The sequence below is a fragment of the Pieris napi genome, chromosome 5 (genome assembly GCF_905475465.1).
Source record: "Pieris napi chromosome 5, ilPieNapi1.2, whole genome shotgun sequence".
NCBI classification, from domain to species: domain Eukaryota; kingdom Metazoa; phylum Arthropoda; class Insecta; order Lepidoptera; family Pieridae; genus Pieris; species Pieris napi.
The window spans coordinates 10,728,482-10,756,345 of record NC_062238.1 but is presented as its reverse complement, the minus strand read 5'-3'; the positions used below and the strand labels follow the sequence as shown (position 1 = coordinate 10,756,345).

At 34.7% G+C, this 27,864-nt stretch overlaps 1 protein-coding gene across 2 annotated transcripts; it reads left to right on the top strand.

Moving 5' to 3' along the window:
• The first annotated feature begins 1,155 nt into the window (after positions 1–1,155).
• On the top strand, positions 1,156–26,945 carry LOC125049828 (NADPH oxidase 4-like). Of its 2 annotated transcripts, XM_047649293.1 has the most exons (12): positions 1,156–1,360; positions 6,194–6,289; positions 6,671–6,869; positions 11,531–11,628; positions 14,142–14,320; positions 15,149–15,257; positions 20,745–20,840; positions 22,826–22,963; positions 24,021–24,124; positions 24,728–24,850; positions 25,290–25,814; positions 26,776–26,945. In XM_047649293.1, exons 1-12 carry the CDS (start codon positions 1,307–1,309, stop codon positions 26,897–26,899), a joined length of 1,845 nt encoding a protein of 614 aa, XP_047505249.1. In that variant the 5' UTR covers positions 1,156–1,306; the 3' UTR covers positions 26,900–26,945. The 2 variants fall into 2 exon arrangements, with proteins under 2 accessions (XP_047505249.1, XP_047505250.1); XM_047649294.1 differs by lacking the exon at positions 6,671–6,869.
• The last annotated feature ends 919 nt before the right edge of the window (positions 26,946–27,864 follow it).

Sequence of the window (27,864 nt, the reverse complement as noted above, 5' to 3'; positions counted from 1 at the left end):
TACATTTTTCTTCATACATTCACGGAATGACTGGCAGCGCTCGAGATGAGACGGGAGATCGGTCCGTCTCTCTCTCGTTATACCTGCGATCGCGCTCGTGAGGTTTTGTGTGACACAAGTTTCTGAACATGTCACCCGACTAAAACGATTTTAAAGACGTTATCACGTCAAAAAATTCCTCCTGCAAATGGTGTAATTTTCGATATTTCGATATCACAAAAACCGAGAGACTTTTAATATACATAAAATAATATAATATATTATGAAATGTTTTCGTGATCCTGTAGCCGTTCAGATAGTCCGCAGGCATTCTTCTGTGTCTATTTCTAACCGACTTATGATTACGAAGTATTTCACCGGGATCGTTTGAACTCACGGTTGAAAACTCACCGTAAAATGCATGTGTATTTTCAAGATTCAAGTAGGTTAATTATAGTAAGGCGATTTTCATATAAAATTTGTCATTCGTTAGCCACAGAGCTATTTATATTCAGTTACTGTTCTCGCCCACACAATTTTCGGTTTTGTCCAATAAATGATCATGATTCATTATCTGTTCTAAATAGTTTTGGTATGATTGTTGTGTTCCATCGATACATAGTAAAACCGTTGGTAATTGTGTATTATATGTGTATTAAGTACTTTAACATGTCAGCGTGGGACTAAGACCGAACTAGGCGGATTTCGTACTGGTTGTATAGGCCGGCAACTCATTTGCAAGCCTCGTAGCGTTGGGCGGCCGAAAGCACGATTTCACACGTTTGGCCCATAAAAATATAAATTGTACATTTTCCTGAATTATTTTTAAAATATATTTATAAAAAATGTAGAAAACCTGAATACAAGTCTATTGGGTGAATTCTTTATCATAAAAATAGCTTATAGGTTCTAAATTATTTACTTCTAAATTACAGATCCTATATATGAAATACGTAATCACTAATCAGTCAGAAATATGTCCTCACAAGAACACGAACGAATACAATATTTTATTTAAATTTTTAATGACGTAATTCATGACATAAAAAATTAAAATTAATCAAATTTTCATAAAAACTTTCTTGTTCAACGTTAATGCGCTTTAGTCTTCAGGCAATTTACACAACAGCTGGGCTAAAGGGAGGCTGCGATGACCTATCTCCGAGCGTGAACTCGCAATTCTAGTAGTGGCAGTCTCACGCCGGCCTCCATAGCAACACCGCGACTGTGTTCGCGCCAAAACATGTGCGACATATAAAATAGGCGCGAATTTTATCAAATTAAATGACACATTAACATTCAAATCGTGCTTTTAAATTTATGTGAAATGGCACGTTTTATCATTATCGGTTGTGTTTATTTAAAACAGCGGTTCTTTTTGGTAAGTAATAATATTTCAGTAATTAGATGTTAAAAAAGGATTATTTTACGTGACTTAAACTCCTCTTTCCTGTTACGTTATCACTGTAGAAATGAATTCAAGTTCGCTGAGATTTCCAAGAAGTCCAGATGATGTCAACACGTTTCACGACAAGCAAAGGACTATTTTTATACATTACTGCTAAAGTGATAAAGACATGCAAATGATGCATTGTTTCAAGGCAGTGAACAGCGTGCTTTTGCAATATGTAACGTATGGTTTTAGTTAAATGAGTTATGGACGAGTTTATATTCGTTTTGTTGCATTTTGAAGGATTTCGCGATAGCCTTAAATTCCTTCCCAATAATTGCGAAAACATATTTAAAATTAATACAATCAGTCGCTTCAGAGATTAAATAGATATATCAAATATTTTGTTTTAAAAATACAAAATATTTGATATATCGGTTAAATTTTATTGTAATAAAAAAATCGAGAATTTTCGATTGTTTTTTATTGTCATACAATAAATAAAAAGTTTTGTTCTAGGTAAATAATATAGTATAGAAACGTGGATTTTTTTTTCATTTGTTATCTAATAGGGTTTTTGTACTGATACGTAACCAGAATTACGAACGATTTAAATATTCGTTATATATATAAAAACCTGAAACAAAAGGCCTAAACATAGTTTGAATCCCACAGCTAAATTTGTTATAAAATTATTGTGGTTAATTAAATAATGTACGTTTATTAATTTCATTGGGGTTGGTTATAAAATTAATTAAAAACGGCTTAATAAACAGTATTCTATACTGATTTATGTACTATTATTACATTACTATTGTAGTACAGTAACGAATTGTTACATGCGTTGGTTAGCCAGAAATGCCACAAATACCTATGAACCCGCAACATACTTCCAGTTACGTAGTCGGATTCCTATATAGCAAAGTTTTGAGTTAACCTCAACTTTAGGGATATTTGGTACAGGTATTTCTTTTTGTTAAAATATATATAAGCCATCTTTAAACCGTCTTTAAGCCATCTTTTGATGCTTACTACATATTTTTTTTACTTTCTGTTTTTATTTTTGCCTTAGCATATTAACACAGCAGTGGCCTAGTGGATACAGTGCGACTCTCATTTCTGAGGTCGTAGGTTCTTTCCATGTATGCAATTAGCACTCGCTTGTACCATACAAGAAAAACATCGTTCGGAAATAAAAGGCTTTAGACCCAAAAAGTCGACAGCGTGTGTCAGGCACAGAAGGCTCACCTATTAGAAAAAATAATAATCACAAAACAGTTACAGAAGATATAGCTTTTTCTCTACGCTTGCCTTGTCTTTGATATATAATTTGTTTATTTCACTCAGATATATTTTATTATTAATAATAATAATTAAAAAAGGATAAATAAAATATATAAATCTAAAAAGTGGTCCTTGAGCGCTACCTTTAATGCTGGCATTTCCTCGCTTTATTGCGATACTTATTCGTTGAGCAAGGAAAGCACCAGCTCTGGGGTTACCTGTAGTATCTACCAGGCGCTAACTTAGATCTTTAATTAGCGCCTGTGCACTATATATTATGATTATATATTCATAAATCCACAAAATATAGTTACACAGTTGATATTAGGTTCTTATTCGAAATACCACCAGGCATGTTCATAAAACTATATTTTTCAGCTCTCTTTGACAAATGTTTTTAACAAACATTATTGAAAATTTTCGTACATTTTTTTACCATCGTACGCCCGTCAACTTTTTTATCACTTCATAGTAGACATTGACTTTGTTTACATTTTTACGAAGGCAGGTGTCTCCAATGTGATTCTATGTAATTAATTAACACTGCCGCGTTGATAATGTATACAAATAACTATAGAAGGACATTCACCTGAGCCCTACATATCTGAAGATTAGGGATATTACGTGCTAATTGAATTGTTTCCTTGCAAGGGTCTAATTATAATTGATTTATACATAATGATGACATAAAAGAATGAATGGAAAATATATACCTACACAGGTACAGGCTTAGACCAGGTACCTGCTTCGACCTTTTTTTTAACAAATGTTGAATTGGGCGGTAGCTCCCCAGCACCAGCTCCTTCCACTTGACTGTATTGAACCGTCGACGACCAATCCCTCTCCGAGCGGCTTGATCCCTTGGCGCAGCGTAGAGATGTGGGGTAACTCTGCATCTTCTACCGCATTTACCATGGAGAGTGTTAAGAGTTGTTCGGATTAATACTTGCAGCTGAATTTCATCATCAGGAGATCACTTCGTCGTCTGTCGTTCCACAGCTGAGCGTTTCTTATGGCAGTTTTTGCTGCGCTCCACCATTATGTGGAACCAGCTGCCCACTGAAGAATACTGGAATACCTGAACAAATTCGACCTAGGGTCCATTAAAAAAAGTGTGGGTCAATTCCTCAAAAGGCCGACGCACTCGCGAGCCATAAATATATGTTACTCAGTAGTTTGTGAGTTTATTCGTTGCAATCAAAAAAATTATCCCTCTTTATGATGTAACTATAGATAAAAATATCTAGGAGAGCTAAATAGTAACAAAAATATTAATACTTATTAGAGTCTTACGTCAGTTAGAAAGTAAACTCTTGAAACTAACGAAATTTTGGATTCTGAATCATAGAACGTATCTAGAATGTTCTCCTAATATATATGTAGGTATATGGAACACTGTCTGCGTATTAATAAACAGTTTGCGCTAAAAAGAATACAGTTATCTTAAAATTATCACGTAAACTATTTTTATAAATATTCAACTCGCGAAGTATCGAATCGGCCGCGCTCTTCAGCTTTGTTTATAATCATGTTCTCTTTTAATAATAATATTTATAACAGAACTAACAAGTTTAAATATAATGTGTTTATTCTAGCTCATTCTCACTAGTTATATCGTTCTCTAGTTTCGGAGGCCAAGGTTTACTTTGGGGTACGCTGCGACAGCTGTACGGTCTTCGATTGCACGTTTTCCAACATTTAATTCAAATAATCCAACGGTTCTACAACAAAGTGCTCAGGGGAATCAATGCCTGGTACATTCACAGTGAAGACCTTCATCGAGACCTTAATGTAGAGGACGTCTACAGAATATTTAAAAATATTGCTGGATCCAAAAAGGCTCCACCGGACTCCACTTTTAAAAGCCGCCAACGCACTTGCGAGCCTTCTGGCAATGTGAGTGTCCATGGGCGGCGGTATCACTTAACATCCGGTGGCCTCCTGCCCGTTTGCCTCCTCAAAGAGAACCATCACGTGAAAGTCGAGGCTATTCAACTTGACACCACGGGCCTAGTGTGAAGATTGAAAAAGACAAAACCATTTGAATTAGTGTTAGTGCACATTAGTTATAAGTGATTAACAGTGGTAAGTGATTGAATAGAACACAAGAACAGAGTGTCTTACCCTTAATAGAGACTGTAAGTGTTATTCGAAATTACTCTTACTTATTACTTATTTGCCTTAAGTTAGGCGACATCGTAACGTTCAATAATGTCTCAGTGAAGAGTAATTCTGCAAAAAATCGGAAACACGAGCAACATTACATTCTTATTGAATTAAAAAAATCAAAGATGTGGTAAAGCAAAGTCTACTAATACCTGCTCCATAGATTATACGGAAGCTGTCATGCAAATGAGATTTCCACAACATCCAATAATTAATGCGGGTCCACACCTATACGAGCTGTCATCGGACCCGTTTCCATAGACTCATTCAGTTATTCAATGGAGGTGCGCTGTCAAAGCAGCTGAATAGACTTTACGCACATGAATAGGAAGCTAGTACACCTCAGCCAGGCTTCCGACACTACATCTTGATATCCATGTTGCTTTCTCGTTTAACATCATAATTCTAGTTATTACGACGCAGTAACGTCTAGCGTAGAATGTTTCGTTAGCTATAAACGATGTCACCACGTGTCGAATACTTGTCTATGATTGAAATATGGATATAAAAAACTATAAAATAGTAAATAAATCCTCAGAATTCTGAACCTATTTCATGATCATTTTTAATCTTATAGGCGAGTAGGTCACGCCGTCGACTTTTTGGGTCTAAAGGCCGATTTACATTATCTTAGTGTTTAGGAGAGTGCTTTAGTACAACTTGAAAGGCAAGTTCTTTAGCGTAGCGTTTACTAAAGCAAGTAGCGTTTACATGTTTCAACTAAAGTACTATCCTAAAGCACTCTCCTAAACACTAAGATAATGTAAATCGGCCTTTAGACATGTCGGTTTCCATACGATCTTTTCCTTCGCCGTTCGAGCAAATGTTAAATGCGCACATAGAAAGAAAGTCCAATGGTGCACATCCGGGGATCGAACCTACGACCTCAGGACCTGAAGGCACTAGGCCAACACTGCTCTGATTATAACTAACATACATAAAAATAATATTGCTAATTATTGTCCTGGTTGAGACTACGGTATCATCCATATTTAGACTTGTCACTGCCAGACATATCAATTATTCAATAAATAATAACTTGTATGCTTAAAAATTCAAATTGCGTAAGAACCATGATGGAATTTAACATTCTAAAACTGCCCCATTATTATTATTACAATTTTATTCGAAATCGATACAAAATTGGTTGCTTAACATTTCTTAACATGAGTAGATATTAGTGTGTTTGTATTTTTTTTCTACTTCACTAGTATTGTGTCACCTTTCAAGGTAAAAGCCTCAAAAAACTGCCCCATACAGGTCATAAACTATTAATTTTACATAATAAAATTTGATTAGAAAGTGTCTTAAAAAATAATTATTAATTCATTATGAGATACAGTGCAATAATAATTAGATTTTCTTTTGTTTCAGATATCATGGATCTCATTAGTTATTTATCTGTTTTACAACACTTTTATTTATTATTACAACAGTCGACAATTTTACTACTTAAGACAAATATTGGGGGTAAGATTTTCTAAAAATACATTAATATATTTTAATAATATTATTATCTTAAACAAAATTATCAATATATCATCGAGTTGTGTTTTGCGTTTATAATCGTAAAAAGTTTATTTAAACCATACAATATTATCTAATAATAAAGATATTAGGAATGCTTAGTAAAATGGCGATTAAAAAGAGTGGCGGAGAGTTTATTGCCAGTTCTTCTCTTCCGTTCTACGCCCATGATTTGAGAACTGGCAGTAAATGTAAAATTAGAAGCATTAATATGTATTTCTTTACTGACAAGTCATAAGTGTACATTATGTTACCTATGTGATTAAATGATTTTTTTATTTATATTTATTTAGTGCTAGTTTCATATTAAAGCTTGCATTTCAGGTCGGCTTATGCTTGTCTCGGGGTACGGCAACTGTTCTAAATGTTTGTTGCGCAATAATTTTGTTGCCTCTATGTAAAAAGTTGAATCAGAAATTATATCGCCTCTTTTCTAAACTATGCCCGGGACTATTTTTCCTTTGGTTGGAGAAGGCGAAGAGTTTCCATATAACAGTTGGCATTACGTTGGTCATCTTTGGCGGTAAGTAATTTTGTATCTGTATTACATACTTGGTTCTTACAGTCATAACCTTTACCCAGGGGCCTCATAGCCTAGCGGTCTTATTAAGTGGCAGCTAGGTGAGGGGTACCGGGTTCGATTCCCGGTTCGAGAGCAAGATTTAAATTAATTTAAATTTGTTCTCGGCCTTTGGTAGGGTTGTGCGGTACCGGGCGAGTGCCTAAACCGTACATGGAAGACATGGTCGAATTTCTAAAGACCAAGCACGAATTATAAAAAAATCCTATACTTGACGCTGGCTAATGCACAAATCGTGCCAGAGCCATTAAAAAAAAACCTTTACCCAGGTGGTTCAACAAGGACCTTGGTTATATACCGATTATGTTTTTCTATGCGTGCTTATACGCTGTAGTAAAATATCCTGAGAAAGCAAACTCGTGTTAGACCACGTCAGGCACAGAACAGATAATTAATCTGACACAATGACAAAGTCTTTGACAAAAACTTTGTGATTGTGTCAATTATCTTTCCCGCGAAAATAATGCATTTTTCGGATTTTTATAAACAAGAAAAGACACTTTTAAAACAAAGATTACAGATTCGAACCAAACACATTAAATTCTTTTTAATTTGTTGATTGGGGGGCCTCATAGCCTAGCGGTTTTATTAAGTGGCAGCTAGGTGAGGGGTACCGGGTTCGATTCCCGGTTCGAGAGCAAGTTTTAAATTAATTTAAATTTGTTCTCGGCCTTTGGTAGGGTTGTGCGGTACCGGGCGAGTGCCTAAACCGTACATGGAGGACATGGTCGAATTTCTAAAGACCAAGCACGAATTATAAAAAAATCCTATACTTGACGCTGGCTAATGCACAAATCGTGCCAGAGCCATAAAAAAAAAATATTCTTTGACAAAGACTTTGTGACTAATGCATGTCAATCACCTTTCCCGCGAAATTAATGCGTTTTTTCGGATTTGTATAAACAAGAAAAGACACTTTTAAAACAAAGATTACAAATTCAAACCAAAAAATTAATTTTTTTGATTTATTAAGCGATTTTCTTAGTTTTCCATTAAATGTCGGCAATCTGGTAATTAGTATATGTAACACTACGTTATAAAGAATATTTAAAAATAATAAATAAATTAAATGCCACTCAATTTCCGTAAAAGCCTAATTTGAAACTACACAAAGAAACCTCTCAAGTTCCCTTTAAGAACTACGAAAGAACGGGCCGGACACAATTTCGTCATTCATAATATTCTTTTGTTTCGTTTTGTTGGTGAACAAGAAGTGCCTGCGGGTTCAGCATTTGTAAACTGTAGTTTTGCTAGGTAGTACAAACTTAAAACCGTACGCAAGTTACGAGATGACATTAACCTGTTCTACATTCATAACTGGCACTTACCGTTCCTGAGCTATAATTCTATAATTTACCCAGAGAAAAGATACTAAGTAACATTTGTAAGACAGCCTAGCGATTCTGTAACTCACTTTTCGAACTCTCACAGCGGTTTTCACAGCGGTCGCGCTCAAACCAGTCGTAAAGCAGTCATTTTACGATTTGGCATTCTGATTTGAGAATGGCATTCTGATGACATTCTGAGAATCTATATCTACAGAATCGCAATCGTAATGCTTAAAAAGACTTCATACGATGTTCACATAACATCGTCGTGGTATATATGTCACCGTAAAATTGTAAAAACCGTTAGATTGTAATCTATCTCGCGAGATTGTAAACTGTCGAAAGATTGTCAACTCAACATACTGCTTGCAATTTAACGTATTATTATTCGGTAGATATATGAAATTGTTGGGAAGTAAAATTAATCTGTAATTGACCAAAGAAGTTTGAATGATAACTAAGTTAGTGTAGTACAATCTACCGAATACCGATAACCGATAGATTACAATCTAACGGTTTTTACAATTTTACGTTAACATATACATTACATTTATATATTAACACATTTTAAATACATTTATGATTATTAATTTTATTTCCAACACACAAATATACAGTATTTACAATATTCTTAAACTATTTTTTTTTGTTTTTGTAAAGTACACAAAAAAGTGCGACTTTACATGAATTACAATCTAGCCTATACAATAATTTTCGCTAATAAGTAATATTATGTTGACTTAATTTTCTACAATACTAATAAATAGCTTAAACTAAGGTAAATTAACAGTCTTAGTGTTCTATAATGATTAGTGTTATAAAATAATTTCTAAAATAGATAAATAGAAAAATAAAACAAATTTTAAAAAGTGTGATCTGTAGCTTTTAATGCTGTTTAATGCTGAGTGAGGTAAGCTCCAGCTATTGGTACCGGTACTATATACCAGTTCAGTATCGCCAAGTTTAATCTTTAATTAGCGCCTGTGTTTGAACTCCACGGCCCAAAAGACTTTTGGGTTGTCAAATTTGGAAGTTTAAAGTTGGAATTATTTAAAATATATTTTTTTTAAAAGACGTCTCGCGATTCTATCAGCAATGTATTCATGAGCTCATCATTAGGTGAGCCTCGTGCCAGTTTGACCCCACGACTATAACAAATGATCTAACAGCAGAGATTTCAGGAAAAGTTTGAGAAAATTATGATTCGTTTTTTATCGTTCACGCTTGTGTTTGATATTCTAAATCTCAACTTATCCATCTACCTATCGGTACTAAGAGGGCACCTTGGAAAATCTGTATATTTATTAAGATATATATAAGCGATAGCAGCAAGTGAATAGAGAGAGAAAGCCATAGATAGAGAGGTTTAGAAAAAGCTAAAGACCTTTATCTGAGACCCCTTCTCGGTCAATAGTACTGAAAAAATAAATATAAATGTAACTAGCTAACTCGGCGAACTCCGTTTCGCCAACAGATGGCTTCGTTTTATGTAACATTTCGTTTGATGATCCCGCTTTTCTGTTGAAATTTTTCCTGAATTTTCTTTGCTGTAAACCTCACGGAGCCCGAGACCTTTCCAACGAATGCAAAACCGTGGAAATCGGTTCGTGCGTTCTGCAGTTATAGCGTCAGGAAGGAAAACCCGACTTATTTTTATATAGTAGATTTATATGAATTACTAGCAAACTCGGCGAACTCCGTTTCGCCACCTTCATTTTATGTAACATTTCGTTTGATGATCCCGCTTTACTGTTGAAATTTTTCCTGAATTTTCTTTGCTATAAACCTCACGGAGCCGGAGACCTTTCCAACGAATGCAAAACCGTGGAAATCGGTTCGTGCGTTCTGGAGTTATAGCGTCAGGCAGGAAAACCCGACTTATTTTTATATAGTAGATATATTGATTGGGACTAGAGCTTATTAATACTATACGGGCAAAATTTCTTGTTTATTATGACGTCTGATTATTTGAGCCAATATAAACACGCAAAAGGTCTTTCACTTTTTGGTCACAGAGTCTAGACGTCCGCTTAATTCCGAAAAAAGTAAGTAGCATTGCTGACAAAGGTCTCAGAATCTTTTTTAGTCCTAAAAAGCAAAACCACTCTAGGAACACCATTAAGTCCTCCAGACGTAGGCTAATGACGGCATCGTTTGGGAATTGCTCTGAGCGGAGAAAGTTAATACGAAACCCGTAAGGGCTAAAAGTACCTAGACGTTTATTAGGGCCCCTTCTTAACAAAGGACTCAATTTTAAACGAGGAAGTTGCATTAGGGTATATCCTACACACTACAGTGTAGTGTCCTGTGCGGAAACAAGGGAAAATATAAGAATCTTAAACTAGCAAATAGAACGTTTGATTTTTATATCGACAATTTATATCGTGTGTTAATATCTACTACTACATACACCTATGTTACTGACAATACATAGCAAATATTTATGACTTAAGGCTAATATTATTATTTATTACGAAGAGTTTTAAGATGTCATGTGGAACATGGTGTAATGGTTGCTAAATTTTTTTGACGTTCATAAGTGTACATTGTGTTACCTATATGAATAAATGATTTTGACTTTTGATTTAACTGCTTAAATGCATTCGCAAGTTCGATTCACGTTAAAATTCATTCAGACCACGTTATTCTTTATGCGCTAGAATAAAAAGTTTATTTATTTATTAACTACATCATATATAATACTATATCTACAGTGTATGTTACAAGCTATTCTAAAAAACGTGACTATTATGCTAAAAATAAATGTTACTAAAAATAAAACATTTTAGATTCTTACTAGTATTTTTTTATTGTTAAGTAAATCAAACCAAATCAAATCAAAATACGTTTAGATGCGTCTTAGGGCATACTTATGAATCTCAAAAACTTTTACAAAATTCGCGAAAGAGCAAGACGCAATCCGTTCGCAAAACTACCAGGAGGCCTTGTTTTGAGAAGAACGGGCAAGAAACTCAGCAAGTTTTACCCTCCCTCTATATCACAATTTTTCAAAGGAAAATGCAAAAATAAAACAGCGGATATAGGCACTTAACAAAAAAAAATACTAGTAAACTCTAGAATTTTTTTTAATTATTCAGCTCTCTATCAAGTATGCCAAGCTTTGGATAAGTAGTGTTTATTCTGTCTAGATTTTTATATGCAATAGCGCTTACAATGTAAGAACTGCTTAACTGTTCAAAACTTGACATAGTCAGGATGTAAGGAAGAGTCTGTCTAAGCACTGTCTAAGCATACTCAAGTGCCCAATTGTTTCAGTGACACACTCCGTATCACATTTTGTTAATCTGTGGAATTTTTCGCGCAACTTCGATGAGGAGCGGATTGAAATTAATTTGGCTAGATACAAGAATGAGGTAAGTATTTAATCTTAAGATTTAGATTACATCAAATTTTAGAATGGAATAATTTTAAAGTGAAATGGTAAATACTTCCATAAATACTTTATGTGTTTGTTATTATTTAATGGAGTATAATGAAAATATGTTTTCCAAACGCAGAAGAGACCACGACCAATACTTATTTAGTTTTATTAAGTATCTACCGCCCCAGTTATGCATCTTTAACTTAAATTTTTTTGGTTAATAAATAGCCTATGACACAAATATCGTGGCTTTCTATTGGTAAAAAAATGGTTGCCTGTAAAATCGGTTAACGGATGATAATAATAATTAATAAATTAATAAAATTAAATTATGTTTTGTATGAATACAAAGGAGTGAATCCTTGGACTCATAGGCCAATCAAGTGTAAGAGGTATAGATGCGGCACAAGCGTACAATGAGCGTATCGGAACAAAGAGCGCATTGGGACAACGAGCGTAACGGGACAGTGGGTCATGCATTTCCTTGCGTGCAACCGGCGTTCATCGATTAATGAGACGTTCTCACGTAAAAAAAATATTCAAAATCAGTTCTATAGATTCCGAGATTAACCCCTACAACATCTTAAACATTTCATATTAGTAATTAGTTAAGATTTACCCCCTTAATGCATCCATTATTAGCCTAATGGCATCGTTTTAAAATAGTACAAATCCGTCTCTTTTCATCACATCGTGAACTCAATTTGGCAGAAAAATACGAAAGAGTACCGGGTAATTTGTCCCGGAGAGTGAGAATGTAAAAAGTTTTCGTTTGTTTGTGATTGGTGAAATTTAAAGCGCGAAGAGTACTGTAGATGCTATACAAAACGCACGATTGCTTTGTCTTTAGATACTTCAATGTTTAGTGCCTTTTGGGAGTTAGTTTGTTTTTCTTATTGTGGTAACTACTCTTTGGCTTCTGAGATAGTCAAACTATCCAAATACAAAACACATTTAATTTATGCTTGGTAAAAATTTGTTTCGAGTCTACAGATACCTTACTACGTATTTTAGTATGACATCCAAAACTTAACACAGACACAGCGCATACATGTTACAACTCTCAAATACATACGCTCACACATCCATTGACATAATCATTGCATTAACGCATACTGTTTTATACGACTTATGTTTGATAAGTTGTAACACTTAGACTACTTTTACTAAGGAAGAGTTCAAGTATTACGTCACGCAATTTTTGGAGATTATTGACCCCCCCCCCCCATGTAACGCGCCGTAACGTTTTTCTGTACCCAAGTATAGTTAAACGTTTTTTGTCCACCTAGTGACTCTTTATAGTTAAAAGTTACCATTATGTGGAGTAAATTACTGGAAAGTCAAAAATAATATTAACATACGCGTAATTCAATCCCCGCCCGCATCGTAACATTTTATAAAAGGACCCCCCCCAAAATTCGTTACGTAATACTAATAGTTGTTATCTAGTTACCCACCCAGGGGCTCCATAAGGGACTAGCGATAGATGAATTCAGTCACGTCCATATCTCTGACATGAATAAAATTATTACTTATTATAAAAATGTTCCACGTGTAAATAGAAGCAATGATTACTTTACTTTGTAATCCCGCAACAATACATGGTAAATTTCTTTTCGAATACAATAGATAAACGCAACGTTAGCGCTGTTTTTAATTTAACTCTGAGTGAATATATGCAGGAGATTAAAAGCGAAGTGCCAGTGAAAAACTGACTGGAAAATTGAAGCACATTTGTAGAGTCAAGATGGGTATTGTCGTTTGTACAGACAGGGTATTATTGTTTCACCTGAGCATATGAACAACTTGCTTGAGGCTCGTAGGTGATTAAATGCGAATCTTTGGGTGCGTTTGAAAGCATACGTAATTGCTTTTTTAATGAGGATTTATACTTGGACTTTACGTAGTTTACTCTCGTTTATGGCGTGCTCTATATTTTAATTTTGTAGTAAGTTTTTAAGTCACAATTTCGCTGAGACTGGAGACTTGTTTTAGTTAAAATAGATAAGTTAAGACTTTTATGAACAAGGGCATAAGATCTCCTGTGTACGTGAACAGAATTTAGTTATTTCCTGGACGCTTCAGTAACGAATCATTTCTAGACAAACATACTTTGCGGTAAGCGTGATACACTAACATAGTTCGAATTTATATGAAAATGAGTCACTTGACCAAGGGTCACATTCCCAAATATATAGAATAGCCATTGAGAGCCCAAATATTTTTTAAAATTCTTATACATATTTTATGCATTTCTGCTTTTAGCAGTAAGTCCGCCCTTTTACAAAGTTAATTTTTATAATTCAACAATAACAACAACCTTTGTTTAAAATCTATATTACCAAATTTTGAAAGGCCGGCAACGCACTTGCGAGGCCGGCAACGCACTTGCGAGGCCTTAGGCACTGAGAGTGTCCATGGTATCACTTAACAGATGAGCCTCCTGCCCGTTTGCCCTGTTCTATAAACAATTATCGTCAAACAAAATCGTAATATTTCTTTCAGAATCCCTTAAATCTCTTGATGAGTCTAGCAGGCGTGACTGGGTTGTCGATGTTACTTATAATCATAAGTATGGGAGTGACGTCAACACGAGTGGTGCGCAGGAGACTGTACAACGCGTTCTGGTACACGCACCATCTATATCTACCATTTATGGCACTACTAATGATACATCCGATAAGGTATGGATTTTTTGACTTAGGCTTATCTAATACGAAATAGATGGATAGAAAGGATATATTTTAAACAAACAAAAGTTCCTTTACTCAAAATACAAACGCAAACTATACATGTCTTTTGAACGTAGAATTCTACGAACTAATACTTTGTATAGTTTCCAGTAACTATAGTTCTTCTGTAATATTAATATTTTTATTTTATTTTGAGCTGCTCGGCTCGCTGTATGCCGAATATTCGATTTGTAACGTGGTCACATTGAACGAAAATTCAATGTCAGTCGCCACCTTAAGCGCATTGTTCGCAGTCTCAGAAACCATGACTCATATCCAGAACATTATTAATTTTCAATTCCGAAAGATATCCTGTCGTTTTCGAGATATGGGACATATGTAATGTACCTAGGTTGACAAATAATTGAAGTTGATTTTTTTTTTGCTCTCAAAAATCATACATATTTATGTGTAAAAATAAAATGAGAACTTAATGGCACATCGATGCAAATTCCACACGATCGAGTAGCCCGCAATATCGCAGCGCACAACTCACAAGGGGACTCTATTAAGGGACTCTATTAGAGAAGTAGCATGGATCGGCCAATCATCCGTGTATATACACTGTAAATACATAATTATGTAGGAATAAAGAAAATAATAATAATAGCAAACAATTAACACAGCAAGGTTTCGGCGGAATGTCTCCATGGCGTTGCTGAAAATGTCCAACGGGTCGTTTTATTTCTCTTAATTAATTTTGATTATAAATATTATTTTGAAGATACATAGAGTTTCAAAGTAGGTTAATTAAGTTTATTAATTTAATGTTCTTTCCAGTGGAGTACTGAAAGAAGAAATTCTAGACTCTAGTATTGGTACTAGTCAAATGTATGAGAATAATGAAACAGTATATCATGTCCCTCAGTTTCGTGCTATCAAACCAAAGGTGAGTTTAAGGTTAAGCAAGAAATATGCAAATGACAAAAAATTTAGATATTTTTTCTATAGAACAGTGGGCAAATGGGCAGAAGGCTCACCTGATGTTAAGTGATACCACCGCCCATGAACACTCTTAACGCCAGAGGATTGGTACGCCCTTTTATTGAAGGACCCTAGTTGTATTGGTTCGGAGATACCCTGTTGTTACGCACAATTGTGGAACGACGGACGTCGAGGTGTTATGAGTGGAAATTCATATTCGGCCTCAACGTCCGTTGATGAAACTCAGCTGAAAGCTAATGCGAATAACTTCTCTGAACAGTCTACATTAAAGTTTGGGATATTGGTGATAGGTTTTGGGATATTCATATAGTAATAATACAAATTTTTGCCTATATTTGTGGTTTATTGAGAGAAAATACTTAGAAAACTAAAAGAAAAGTGACAGTTAAACTTAATAAAATCAATAAACGCATTAATTTGAAGGGTTTCAATTAAAAATATTGAAAAATATCGTTCAATCAGATTCTGTCATCATTTTTTGTCTTTTTTTCTCGTCTAAATATCAGCCAGTTATCTGCCCCTCCTTTTTATATAATGATTTTCGTTGTACTGCCCTGCGATTCTGAAACTCACTTTTCGAACTCACACAGCGGTTTTCGCATCGGCGGTCGCTCTCAAATCAGTCGTGAAGCAGTCATTTTATGATTTGGCATTCTGATAAACAATAAACTACAAGCTCCCACCTTTTCAGAATGCCAAATCATAAAATGACTGCTTCACGACTGATTTGAGAGCGACCGCCGATGCGAAAACCGCTGTGTGAGTTCGTGAAGTGAGTTACAGAATCGCAGGGCTGTACATATTTATATTGCAACGAAGTGTAAAAAAAAAAGAAATATCGAGCAAGTGACAACAAAATATGAGCAACATTTAGTGTGTGAAATACTAGACAAGACTAGAGTCACACAGTATTAAAAGTTTTTTTGACTTGCATGAAGATATCGACTTTCTCTTGAGCTTAGAACAAAACACTTCTATTTTAAAACCCTATATTATGCATAAATGAAATTCAAATTACCTCTTAAATCATATTAATACCGCTCATATTGTTTTAATGAAATATTGTCGCCATTTATATCAATTAGTTAAATGATACTTAGGCCCGTCGCGTCTCAGTAAAATGGTTTTGCTTTTAGCAAAGGGGAGCGTCATTAGGCGAACTTGATGGGGGAATGCTCTTAATGTACCAATTTGTCTCGTTATGTTAGACCTAATGTATCCTAGGTAAAGTTGAAGTTTAAATTAGCTCAAATATTCTAATGAAATTTCAAGAAGGGGTCAAATGGTGTCTGGTTTTGAAGGTTATCCGTAGCACCAAATATTTTCAATCTACACCAAAACTAACGCATTAATATGGAATTACATCTCTATTGGACTATAATTCTGATGTTATAACGCCTAACCTGATTCTCTCTTCATATGATACAAATATAAATCAGTGCGCTACAACCTTTTAAGGTCTGGGCCTCGGATTTCTGTATCTATTTTATGATCATTTGTCAATCTAATAGGCAAGTATCAGCCTCCTGTGCCTGACACACACCGTCGACTTTTTGAGTAAGGCAAGCCGGTTTTCTCACGATGTTTTCCTTCACCGTTAGAGCGAATGTTAAATGCGCACCATTGGTGTACAGCCAGGAATCGAACCTACCACCTCAAGGTTGAGAGTCACACGCTGAAGCTCTCGATTTCAACATACTGTAACAAAACAACTCTTAAATATTCTATATGCTTTTGTAGCCAATTTTTTTAATTTTAATATACAAGATACACCCTTTATATGTAACTTTGTGTCAACCATACAAACTAACTATGTATCATAGTTTCCTTCAGTATAGGAGAATTAATTACATACATAAATCTGCATGAATGTTAATTGGTAATCCATTTTCCGTTTGAGTAAAATCAATAATTCGTCAAGCCATTAAATGATTCAATTGCACATGCTGTGTGCATAACATTAATTAATTAGTTGTCCTGGCGTTAAGTGTTTCACTTAACCGCAATTTATTAAATTTTGTCGTTAATATATAAGAGCCACAAATAAAAGCAGCTTTTGTTTGAGTACCTAAACTTTACAATTTTACTTTGCTGGGAATAGAGATAGAGCGTTTCATTCCTTTATACAAGTAGTAGATGATGTAGTTTAGAATTCTTAAATGAGGACAGTCGTACATAAGGAAGAGATGGTGATCCATCCCTGCAAGTACTGGTCCTGATCTCCCCTTGCTATTTGTAAAAAGTGTATGGCCCGGTCTGCGAAGGATACTTGCTGACTGTTGTGTTAAGTATCTTCAAAAACCAACAAAGGGCGTGGAGAGGCGGACGCAACCGCCGCATCGAATGTCGGGAAGCAGATGAGGCTCTGCTGCTACCGCAACCCGCCTAAGGCAATTGTTGGTTGCACCTTGGGGTTTTAGTGGGTATGCACAATCGCAAGTCCCACATAATCCTCCCGCACTAAGCAGTCACGTCGCGGTAGGGTATGCGCAATGCATTACCCCAATTAAAAAAAAAACGCCGTACGTAGGGGTGTGAATTTTGGAAGAATGAAAGAAGAATAAATGCCGTTGAAATGGTGTGATAGAATGGGTGAGATACGTGAGCAGTGAGGGTTAAGAGGGCGTAATGACAAGGATACGAAAAGGAATGCTTAGGTGGTTTGGCCATGTAGAACGGATGAATTAGAAGTGGTTAGTAGGATATACAAGTGCTGGCCTGACTTCAGCATGTGACTCTCAACCCTGAAGTTGTGCGTTCGAATCACGTCACATCAATGAAATTTTCTTTCTATGTGCGCATTTAGCAGTCGCTCGTACTGTGAAGATCACATCGTGAAGAATGCCTAAGACTCAAAAACTCGCTTTGTGTTAGAAAAAAAATCATGTTTTCACAAAATCATCACGGCCGCAGAGCAGGCGGAAAATAATAAACAGCTCAAATATATTTCCTCCAACTTGTTCGATGTTGTTCCTTTTGGAGTAGAGACTCTTGAGCCGTGGGGTTCAAGTGCACAAAGATTTAAGTTGGCGCCTAGTAGTAGTACCGCTAACCCCAGAGCTGGGGCTTGCCAGCGTTAAAAGGACACTGCCACAGGGACCAAACTTCTTTAATTTATTTAAATTTACTTTTTATTATAAATATGTAATTAAGAAAATTGTTAATACTATTTGATTGTTATATTTACTAATAAACCTTATAAATATTAACACAAAACAGATGTGCAAATTAGAGCTTTATAACACACTGTGAAGGCCTCCTTCAAATCTTGCCATTTGTCTCTCATCTTCGATATTGTTCTAATGACTCACTTGTAACTAATAAAAATATACCATCGTAATACAACAAGGAAAAGCTGGCAGCATTTGGGATACCTACTCCAAATATTTGAAATGTATTTTTATGCAATTTTTTTATATGCAAGTATGTATTTGGATTGCTTATTCGATATGTCTGAAATGCAGCGTCTATTTGGTTGTCCTAAAAGCAAATCAATAATCAATTGAGTAACTTTATCTATACTAATATTATAAAAAGGAAAGATTTGATTGATTGTTTGTTTGAAATGAATAGGCTCCGAAACTACTGGACCGATTTCAAAAATTCTTTCACCGTTGGCAAGCTACACTATTCCCGAGTGACACATGTAGGCTATGTTTCATTTTCAAAAAAATTTGGGATGCTTACTAAAACTTGAATAATCTAACCCAAGGTGTAAAAAAAATAAACAAAAAACTTCCTTCAGTCGCGTGCGCTGCTAAAACTATTAATGATAGAACAAAATGATGTATTAAAATTTTTCAGGACACATCACTATCTATAAAAAATTTCGCGACAGCATGTCTCTATCTTTTACAGTTACGTCACAATAAGCGTCCTTTTATTAATTTTTTTTTATTAAAATACCACCGCTAGAAAATGCTCTTTATTCGTATCTAGGTATTGATCCTTATCAAAATAAATACCAACGTTTCACACAAGCTACAATATAATGGCATAACCACCAAAAAAGCATGGTGGATTGGTGTTCTCCTGCCGTTTCTCTTGAATAGTTTACTATTATGTAATATAACAAAAATCTTAGCCACAGCAACGCTTGGCCGAGACTACTAGTCCTCTATATACTGGAGTTGTAACATATGGTCGTTAAATATGAATATTAACCGTGATCATACGCCCTTAAAACGTTTAAACATATATTGTATTGATTGATTCAATCAACTTAATCAATCATATAAAGGAAGAGACCGATTGGTATGTAAATTCTAATTGTGTTCATCATGAAATGTTTCGTTCAATGGAATTTATGATCGGGAACGACCTTTTGCCATGACATTGGCTTTAATGTATTTTTAGTTGTATGTTGTTAGTAGATTTTCATTAGAGCTTGTATACTTTGGGTAAAATAATGGTTTACGATATTGTTAAGCTAAAGATGCAATAGAATATAATAAGGTTTTTCAGTCACTTTCCGAGTGGCTTGATCCCTTGGCGTTCCGTAGAGATGTGGAATCTCTCTGCATCATCTACCGCATTTACCATGGAGAGTGTTCACAGGAGTTGTTCGGATTAATACCTGCAGCTGAGTTTCATCATCGGACGACAATGCAGAATACAAAAAAACCATCCGTATCACCTTGAAGTCCGTCGTTCCACAATTCTGGCTGTTTTTAAGGAAACTTCTGCCGCGCACCACCACTATGTGGAACCAGCTGACCACTGAAGTATTTCCGAACCAATTCGACTTAGGGTCCTTCAAGAAAAGAGCGTACCATTTCTTAAAAGGCCGGCGCGTGCTTGCGAGCCTTCTGGCAGTACGAGTGTCCATAAGAGGCGGTATCACTTAACATCAGGTGAGCCTTCTGCCCGTCTGCCTCCTGTAAATATTTTTTTTTTTTTTAAATCAGTACAACATACATAATATTATAGAATATACTATTATAATGAAGAAACAGAACAAATACATAGAAAAATGTTAAAGGACTTTACGAATAACCATAGATTGTCTTAAAAGTCAGCAAACACAATTTGGATTCAAAATATAAAATTAAATAGAAAAATGTATATTTGTTATCATTATGTTAAAGATTTTAACAGATTATTATTATTAATTATAATAAACTTAAAAACACATGTTTAAAAACTAAACTACGTAACCAACGACAGTAAAGGTCACTTCTTAAATTGTGTTTTAAATAATATTTATCTACAATTTACTTTATAATTATGTAACGTTATTGATTTTTGATCTGCAATAAACGTTTATAGTCTATGGTGCGATCCTGTGTCTGATCCTTGCGGAAATACGTCCCATCGGAATGAAAGGGTTATTTAAAATGCACTTCTGACCTATGATATCTTCTGCGTCAATCAAAGTCTCAATAGCTATCAGCCTGGAGAGTACTGAATAATATTATAATTTCCTTTACAGACTTGGCTGTGGATGGCTTTGCCATTAACTTGTTTTTTTTTGGACTTATTTTGGAGGATTTTCACAAGAAATTTGTCAAAAGTGGATATAGTCAAAGTATGTACCGAATTTGTAATTATTCTTATACTTTACCAACATTTTTCTTTTAAAGGTAAGATATTTTATTCAACCTTATAGTGTCATGTACACTCGTGCGGACGATTTTGGCAACTGAGACCAGGAACTGTTTTGTTGTGTTATGTTAACCGACTTGAAATAGAAGGGGGAGTTATTAATTCAACGTGAAGTTTTGTTGTGTATGTTCAGAAACGCCGTCTTCATCCGACCGATTTGGATAATCAAGGTGTCAAATGGACGAATCATTTGCAGCGATATGATCAGAAATTTCCGAAGTAAAATCCATAACTCATGACTTACAAGATAGCCTAAACTCAGCCATATATAAAAAAAATATATTAATATATACATTTAATTCTCTTGGTAATAATAACCAATCAATAAAAATAAGAAATTGTTATTTAATAAGCTTGCGGGCCTTAGATTTATATAGGCCAAAGTATTCGTGTCAATTTAGCCCACTAACCGATTGTGTATAATCCGCTTATAGCATAGCATTGTAAGGGCGTACGTCGGCATTGAAATAGAGTAGGCAGTGTCCGCGACTTTGCATACGTTTCAACAACCCACGCACGCATAAAAACTACTATAGGAATAACTAGGTACTGCCCACCCGAATGACTACCTATTCAAAATTAAATAGGGGGAACACACTTAAAATCTAGATTCTCTTATGAATGCAATAACATTATATTATAGTAAATATAATATTTTGGAATTGTCTCTCTCTTGGCTTCAGTAAGTTCCGGTTCGTCATCATATAGAGTTTGTAGACACACGGCCAAAGACAAAGAAGTGGTCGGCAATGATAACAAGATTTTTGTTTCAAGATGTTTTCCAAGTTTTTAATAACGCTTTGAGGTATACGTTCCCACTCACGTACGATGCAACGTTAGCGCGTATAATTTTATATCAGCCCTGCGATTCTGTAACTCACTTTTCGAACTCACTTTTGTGAGTTACAGAATCGCAGGGCTGCTACGAAAAAGTGTACTCGTTCACGCTTTCTTTATCTATTTTCGTTAAAAAGCGTGAGATGTTTAATTCTCAACTTTCTGTCTTGAAGTTACATTTCGAAATTTTGAAAGATTTTTATATATTATAGCTTCATACAAAATTCCATACATTTTTCAGAGGCGATTAAATTTTTGTTGTCATAAAATAATTATTTTCAATACGAAATAACATTTCTATTTAACATATTTGCGCACTCTTTTTGCCTAGCAAAGACGTATGTACATACAAAGGGATTAATTATTCACATACCTCATTAATTACATTATGTTATTAGGAACACATTCATTAAATACTTTTTAAAAGCCGCAATCGTAAATTGAATAACTATTATTGGCTAATCTCTAATTAGGGTAACATAAACATTAACTAGTCTCTGATTCGTAATGTTATATATTATATAGAGTATATAATACTAAAAGCTCTATGATTGGATTTATATACTTGTATATGTGCTATGCCCATAGAGACTGTCCGCTTTTACGGAATAAAAAAGGTTTTTAAGTTTTACCAAGAATTTTTATACCCATACAAAACCTAAAATAAAATTTAAAATAATTACTCGATTTGTCCACCCGTCTTCGAATTTTGCGCTAAGCCACATATTTTATTTATTTATTTATATAACAAAATATACGAAACAGAAAACATAAGTCAATTTAGTACAGGAATAAACAAAAAAATGAAATTAAACATTAAATAAACTACATATTAGTGTTATATTTAAAAAAAATATTACTACTGCTAAATAAAGTCAGAGTCCGATCGCTTCCTAAAATATTTCCTCACAACCTCCGGTAAGGTGGAAAATGTCAAATGGCACAGGAGTCTGATCACCTACTTGCCTATTAGATTAACAAATGATCATGAAACGGATACAGAAATCTGAGGCCCAGACCTAAACAGGTTGTAGCGCCACTGATTATTAACATTTCGTAAATGCACTTCAGGTACGACACATGCCCGGCAGAACCATAAGCTTATCGCTTCGATGTTTCGAGAACTTCTCCTGTCGTATCGGGCAATACGTTCTGGTACAATGCGCAGATGTCTCTATGATTGAGTGGCATCCATTCACCGTGGTCAAGGTGAGATATGATTGAGATCAGCCTTGCGATTCTGTAACTCACTTTTCGAACTCTCACAGCGGTTTTCGCAGCTAGTTTTTCTGATAAACAATAAACTACAAGATCCCTCATTATCAGAATGCCAAATCGTAAAATGACTGCTTTACGACTGATTTGAGCGCGACCGCCGCTGCGAAAACCGCTGTGAGAGTTCGAAAAGTGAGTTACAGAATCACAAGGCAGATTTAGCACTTAAGGGCTTTTATAATAAACGAGAAATAAATTAATAAGATAACGAAATCTAGAAATAATGATTACATTTCAAGATGTTGGATATTGAAAAGTTTCAAACGCCATAATGATAAACGTTCTATTGGATTAAAATATTTTTCGGCAGAAAGACAAAGAGACTGGGGGTGAAAACAGTTATAAATATATAAGAAATTAAATATATAACAGAGATGTATCACTACATAGTATAAAACAAAGTCGCTTTTTCTGTCCCTATATCCCTATGTATGCTTAAATCTTTAAAACTACGCAACGGATTTTGATGCGTAGTTTTAAATCACTTACTTTTTTGACAAATAATGGCTAATTTTCGAAGCCATTTTAACCAATAAAGCATTAATCCTTATCCAATTAAATACCTTAAATACATTGTTGATTTAATATAGATCTATATGGCCCTTTACAGCATATGATTTAAAGATAGCAGGAAATCTTCATGGTATAGGGATAGCGGAATTGTTTTACTCCAAATTTAACAAGTGCGGGCCTCGGACAGTAATGAATAAATCAAAACTACTGGATCGATTTTAATCATTTTTTCAGTGAGTCACATAGGAATATATATTTAATACCCGTACGAAGCCTGCGCGGGCCGCTATATTTTTACAAAAATAGTTTTATTTTTATATAAAAATTAAAGCGTTCGTTAATTACACATATTTCACTTACTTGCACTATACTAAAATTTATGAAAATAACAGTAGCTCTATGGTTTGAACGCACGAAAAAGTATTTAATAAAAAAGTCTTATACAAAATTATGTCCTAAAATAACATTAGCATTTTAGATTCCCGGAACTGAAAAAGTGTTTGAGCTATGGATCAAGGTGAAGGGGGATTGGACGGAAGCCTTAGAAAAGGTGCTGTTGGAGCAAGAACACGACAAAATTAGGTAAAACATATTTATTTTGTACTCTGTTCACAATTTTGTCTCTTTTCTTCAAATTGTGTTCACGCTGTAATAATAAGAGATAGAGATACTTAATACGTAGACTGATTTATTTTATAGCTATAAGTCGGATTAGATTTGACATTACGGCATTAAAACTTTCGTAACATTAGCGTGGATTAAAATTAACTATTATTTTAGAGATAGATTAATTATTTAGTTAAAACGAATAAATTATTTCTTAATAATGTGTAGATTTTCTTCGCACAAAATATAAAAAAAAATTCCTTCTGTATTTTTAATTTAAAACATCCAATTTTTGGCAGTTTAGACGCATTGACTATCGCGGTCAGTAACAGTCATAAATACAGTTATTTTATCCCGGTATTACACAATATAGACGGGGAAATAAATTATGGACAAAATATTGGTATATTGTTCTGTTTTAAGCTTATTTAGGCTATTTTGAAGTAGAGTAAGAGAAAAAGTCAAGTGGTTTTAGACTTATATTAATCAAATACATGCTTCACAGTTCATGTGGAAATTTAATCCTATCGATTCTGGATTTTATATGTAACAAGATTAACTTTAAATCTCCTTTTCCAGTGTGCTTATAGACGGACCCTTTTCAAGTCCCATGGAAGGAGTGTGTAAGAGCGAGATAGCTATATGTGTCGCGGCTGGTGTTGGCATTACCCCATTTGTTGCTATGTTGGATAATTTGTGCAGGTATTTAATATTATGTAATAATAATTGTGTTTTAACTTGTATAGATAGAAATATTATAGATTGATAGATGGTTTTAAAGTCCGGCAACGCATTTGCGAACCTTCTAACAATGTTAGTGTATATGGACGGCGGTATCAGAAGAGCCTCCGGCCCGTTTGCCCCTATTACATAAAAATAGATATAATAGTAATAATAATAATAATCCAGTGGCCCTACCACCCTAAGTTCAAGAAAAGAGCGTACCAATTCTTAAAAGGGAGGCAACGCACTCGCGAGCCTTCTGGCATTGAGAGTGTCCATGGGCGGCGGTATCACTTAACATCAGGTGAGCCTACTGCCCATTTGCCCCCTGTTATATTAATAAAAATCATAGAAAGAAAATTCCATTAATTCCGTGATTCGTGAACTCCTATATATGTCAACGAAATATTTTTTCCAGAAATCCACGAAGCCGTAATCCAGGAAGAATTCATTTAATATGGATAGTCCGAACTGAACAAGAAATCTCTAAACTCGTAGAACTTGCAAATCAATGCATCAGCGAGTTGCGAAACGCAAATCGTCCAGATAGACTCCACTTAGAATTATACGTTACACATTCTAAACCAATTACAACACACACAATTCAAATAAACAAAAAAGGAGACTTGACCCACATTTCGAAAAGAGATAAGTTGAGTGAAGAAGAGAAATCTCTTCTCACTCCAAAATATAAAAGACACACGCTTATAGATGTGAAAGTTCATAAGGATTTTGTTAAGCAACCTCAAAATGACGAAGATGCTCTTTTGACGAAAGTTAAAAGGAATAAAATTGATATTAAAATGAGTAATGGAGAAATAAATATCAAAATTGACGGAAAGCGTGACTTGATTAAGGATTATCCACTCGTTGCCTGTAGGATTAGACGGGGGAGGCCGTATTGGGATCGAGTTTTTGGATATTGGGTACATTTGTATCCAGGGTAAGTGAAAAAAAAAAGAGCGTACCAATTCTTAAGAGGCCGGCAACGCACTTGCGAGCCTTCTGAGTGAGTGTTCATGGGCGGCGGTATCACTTTAGATTAGTTGAGCCTTCCGCCCATTTGCCAAATCTTTTATAAAAAAAGCGTACAGTACATGCTGCACTTAAAAAAATAATAGTTCTGGGCCCCGGATATCTGTATCTGTTTTCATGATATTTTTTTTAATACGGGAAAACGTGCCTCACGATGTTTACCATCTCTAGAAAAGTATCAATCGTGCCAATAGGAAAACAGATTCAAGCTAGGAGTTTGAACGCACAACTACGATAATGAGGTATCGCTTACAACTAGGTCAACATTGTTCTATTAATCTTATACGGAAAATTATCAAAGAGTTCAGTCTTCACGCGTATTGCCATTATTATTATCCATATAAAACTGAATAATAAATAAAATTACAACTTTTATCAGCATATGTAGCACAATTTATCTGCCCTCAGTTTCTGAAGTCAACAACAAAATATGCATATGCTTGATATTATTATATTTTTCACGTGTAATCACATTTCATATCGCCTAATCTACTAAGTACTTCTAATTGCACTATCTATTAAAACTAAATAAAGAGCAGAGATTTGTTTTTGTAATGACATTAAACCGGAACGATTTTAGTCATTATTTCACCATGAAAATGCTACAATATTGATGAGTAAAAACATACCAGTGGTGCTTTTGAAGGAACACCTATTAGGTCTACCTCAGATTTCTGTATCGTGATCTTTTGTTTTTTTCTAATAGGCAAGTTGGCGTACAGCCTTCTGTGCCTGATACACGCGGTCGACTTTTTGGGTATAAGGAATGCCGGTATACTCACGATTTTTCTACTACGAACTAGTGTATATTTCTTTCCATCTTAAACAAGGTTTACTGTGCTTGTCTAACTTTAATTATTATTTTCCAGACACCATCTCAACCTATTCTGCTGTGGACCAAAGAATTTAGTTAACTTATTAAGAAATAAATGTAAGAACACATCCTTGAACACGAAGACAAAGCTCACGTTTATTCATGAAGCTTTTTCTTAATTCCTGCTTCTGTATTGACTGATTTAGAATAAATATTATTTATTTATATGTGTTATTAATTATCCCTAAAATATTTAGTTATTAAAGTTGTGTTGTTAAAGTGTTTGACTGGTGGGACAGTTCTCAGAGTAATAAGTTCGCATGTCTCTAAATTTTGAACTTATTTTATATGGATACTAGCCGACCCGGCAAACGTTGTTTTGCCATGTATATTATATCTAGGGAATAACTATCTACTATAATAAAAGATAGGGGTTGATCGTAGAGGGGTGACAATTATTGGTTGTGTATTTTTGTATGATGTATCATAAAAAAATAAAAACAAAAAGTTTTATCTAAAAAATAAAAATTTTGGGGTGGGACCACTATTAACATTTAGGGGAATGAAAAATAGATGTTGTCCGATTCTCAGACATACTGAATATGCATAAAAAAATTCATAAGAATTGGTTGAACCGTTTCGGAGGAGTTTGGGAACGAACATTGTGACACGAGAATTTTTAATATTAGATAAAAGTTGTAAGTACATATTTGAGTTTAACTACTGCGCCGATTTTGAAAATTCTTTAACATTCACCATCGAAAGATTTATTACACAACGTTTTTCCTTAAGTAGTAAGCTCTTCACTAAAGGGTAATTGATATTTTTAATTGTGGTTTATATCTGTTTCGTCCATACGATCAATGTGATTGTCTTTATTGAAAGTTATTTAATACACACAATACAATTAAAGATAAATAAAAATTAAATAGGCTTAAAAGGACATTGCTTGTGGCGACATCCATGCGTCGGGTTGTATCTCCCCTAAAATATGGCAAGGAGGCCGATGGCTGGCCATGCGTCATACTCGTGACCGGGTGCTACTTGAGGTGAGACTGGTCGGACTTGAATTTGTGTATGCGGTGATGTGAGTTATTTCGACTATGTATTTGCGTGTTTATCCCACGAAAATGTTAGTGCGTGC

Coding starts and splice junctions, on each gene's coding strand:
- LOC125049828 (XM_047649293.1), top strand. CDS start 1,307: ATGGCACGTTTTATCATTATCGGTTGTGTTTATTTAAAACAGCGGTTC. Junction 15,258..20,744: donor TTCGTGCTATCAAACCAAAG/GTGAGTTTAAGG, acceptor TTTCCTTTACAG/ACTTGGCTGTGGATGGCTTT. Junction 25,815..26,775: donor TGGGTACATTTGTATCCAGG/GTAAGTGAAAAA, acceptor ATTATTTTCCAG/ACACCATCTCAACCTATTCT.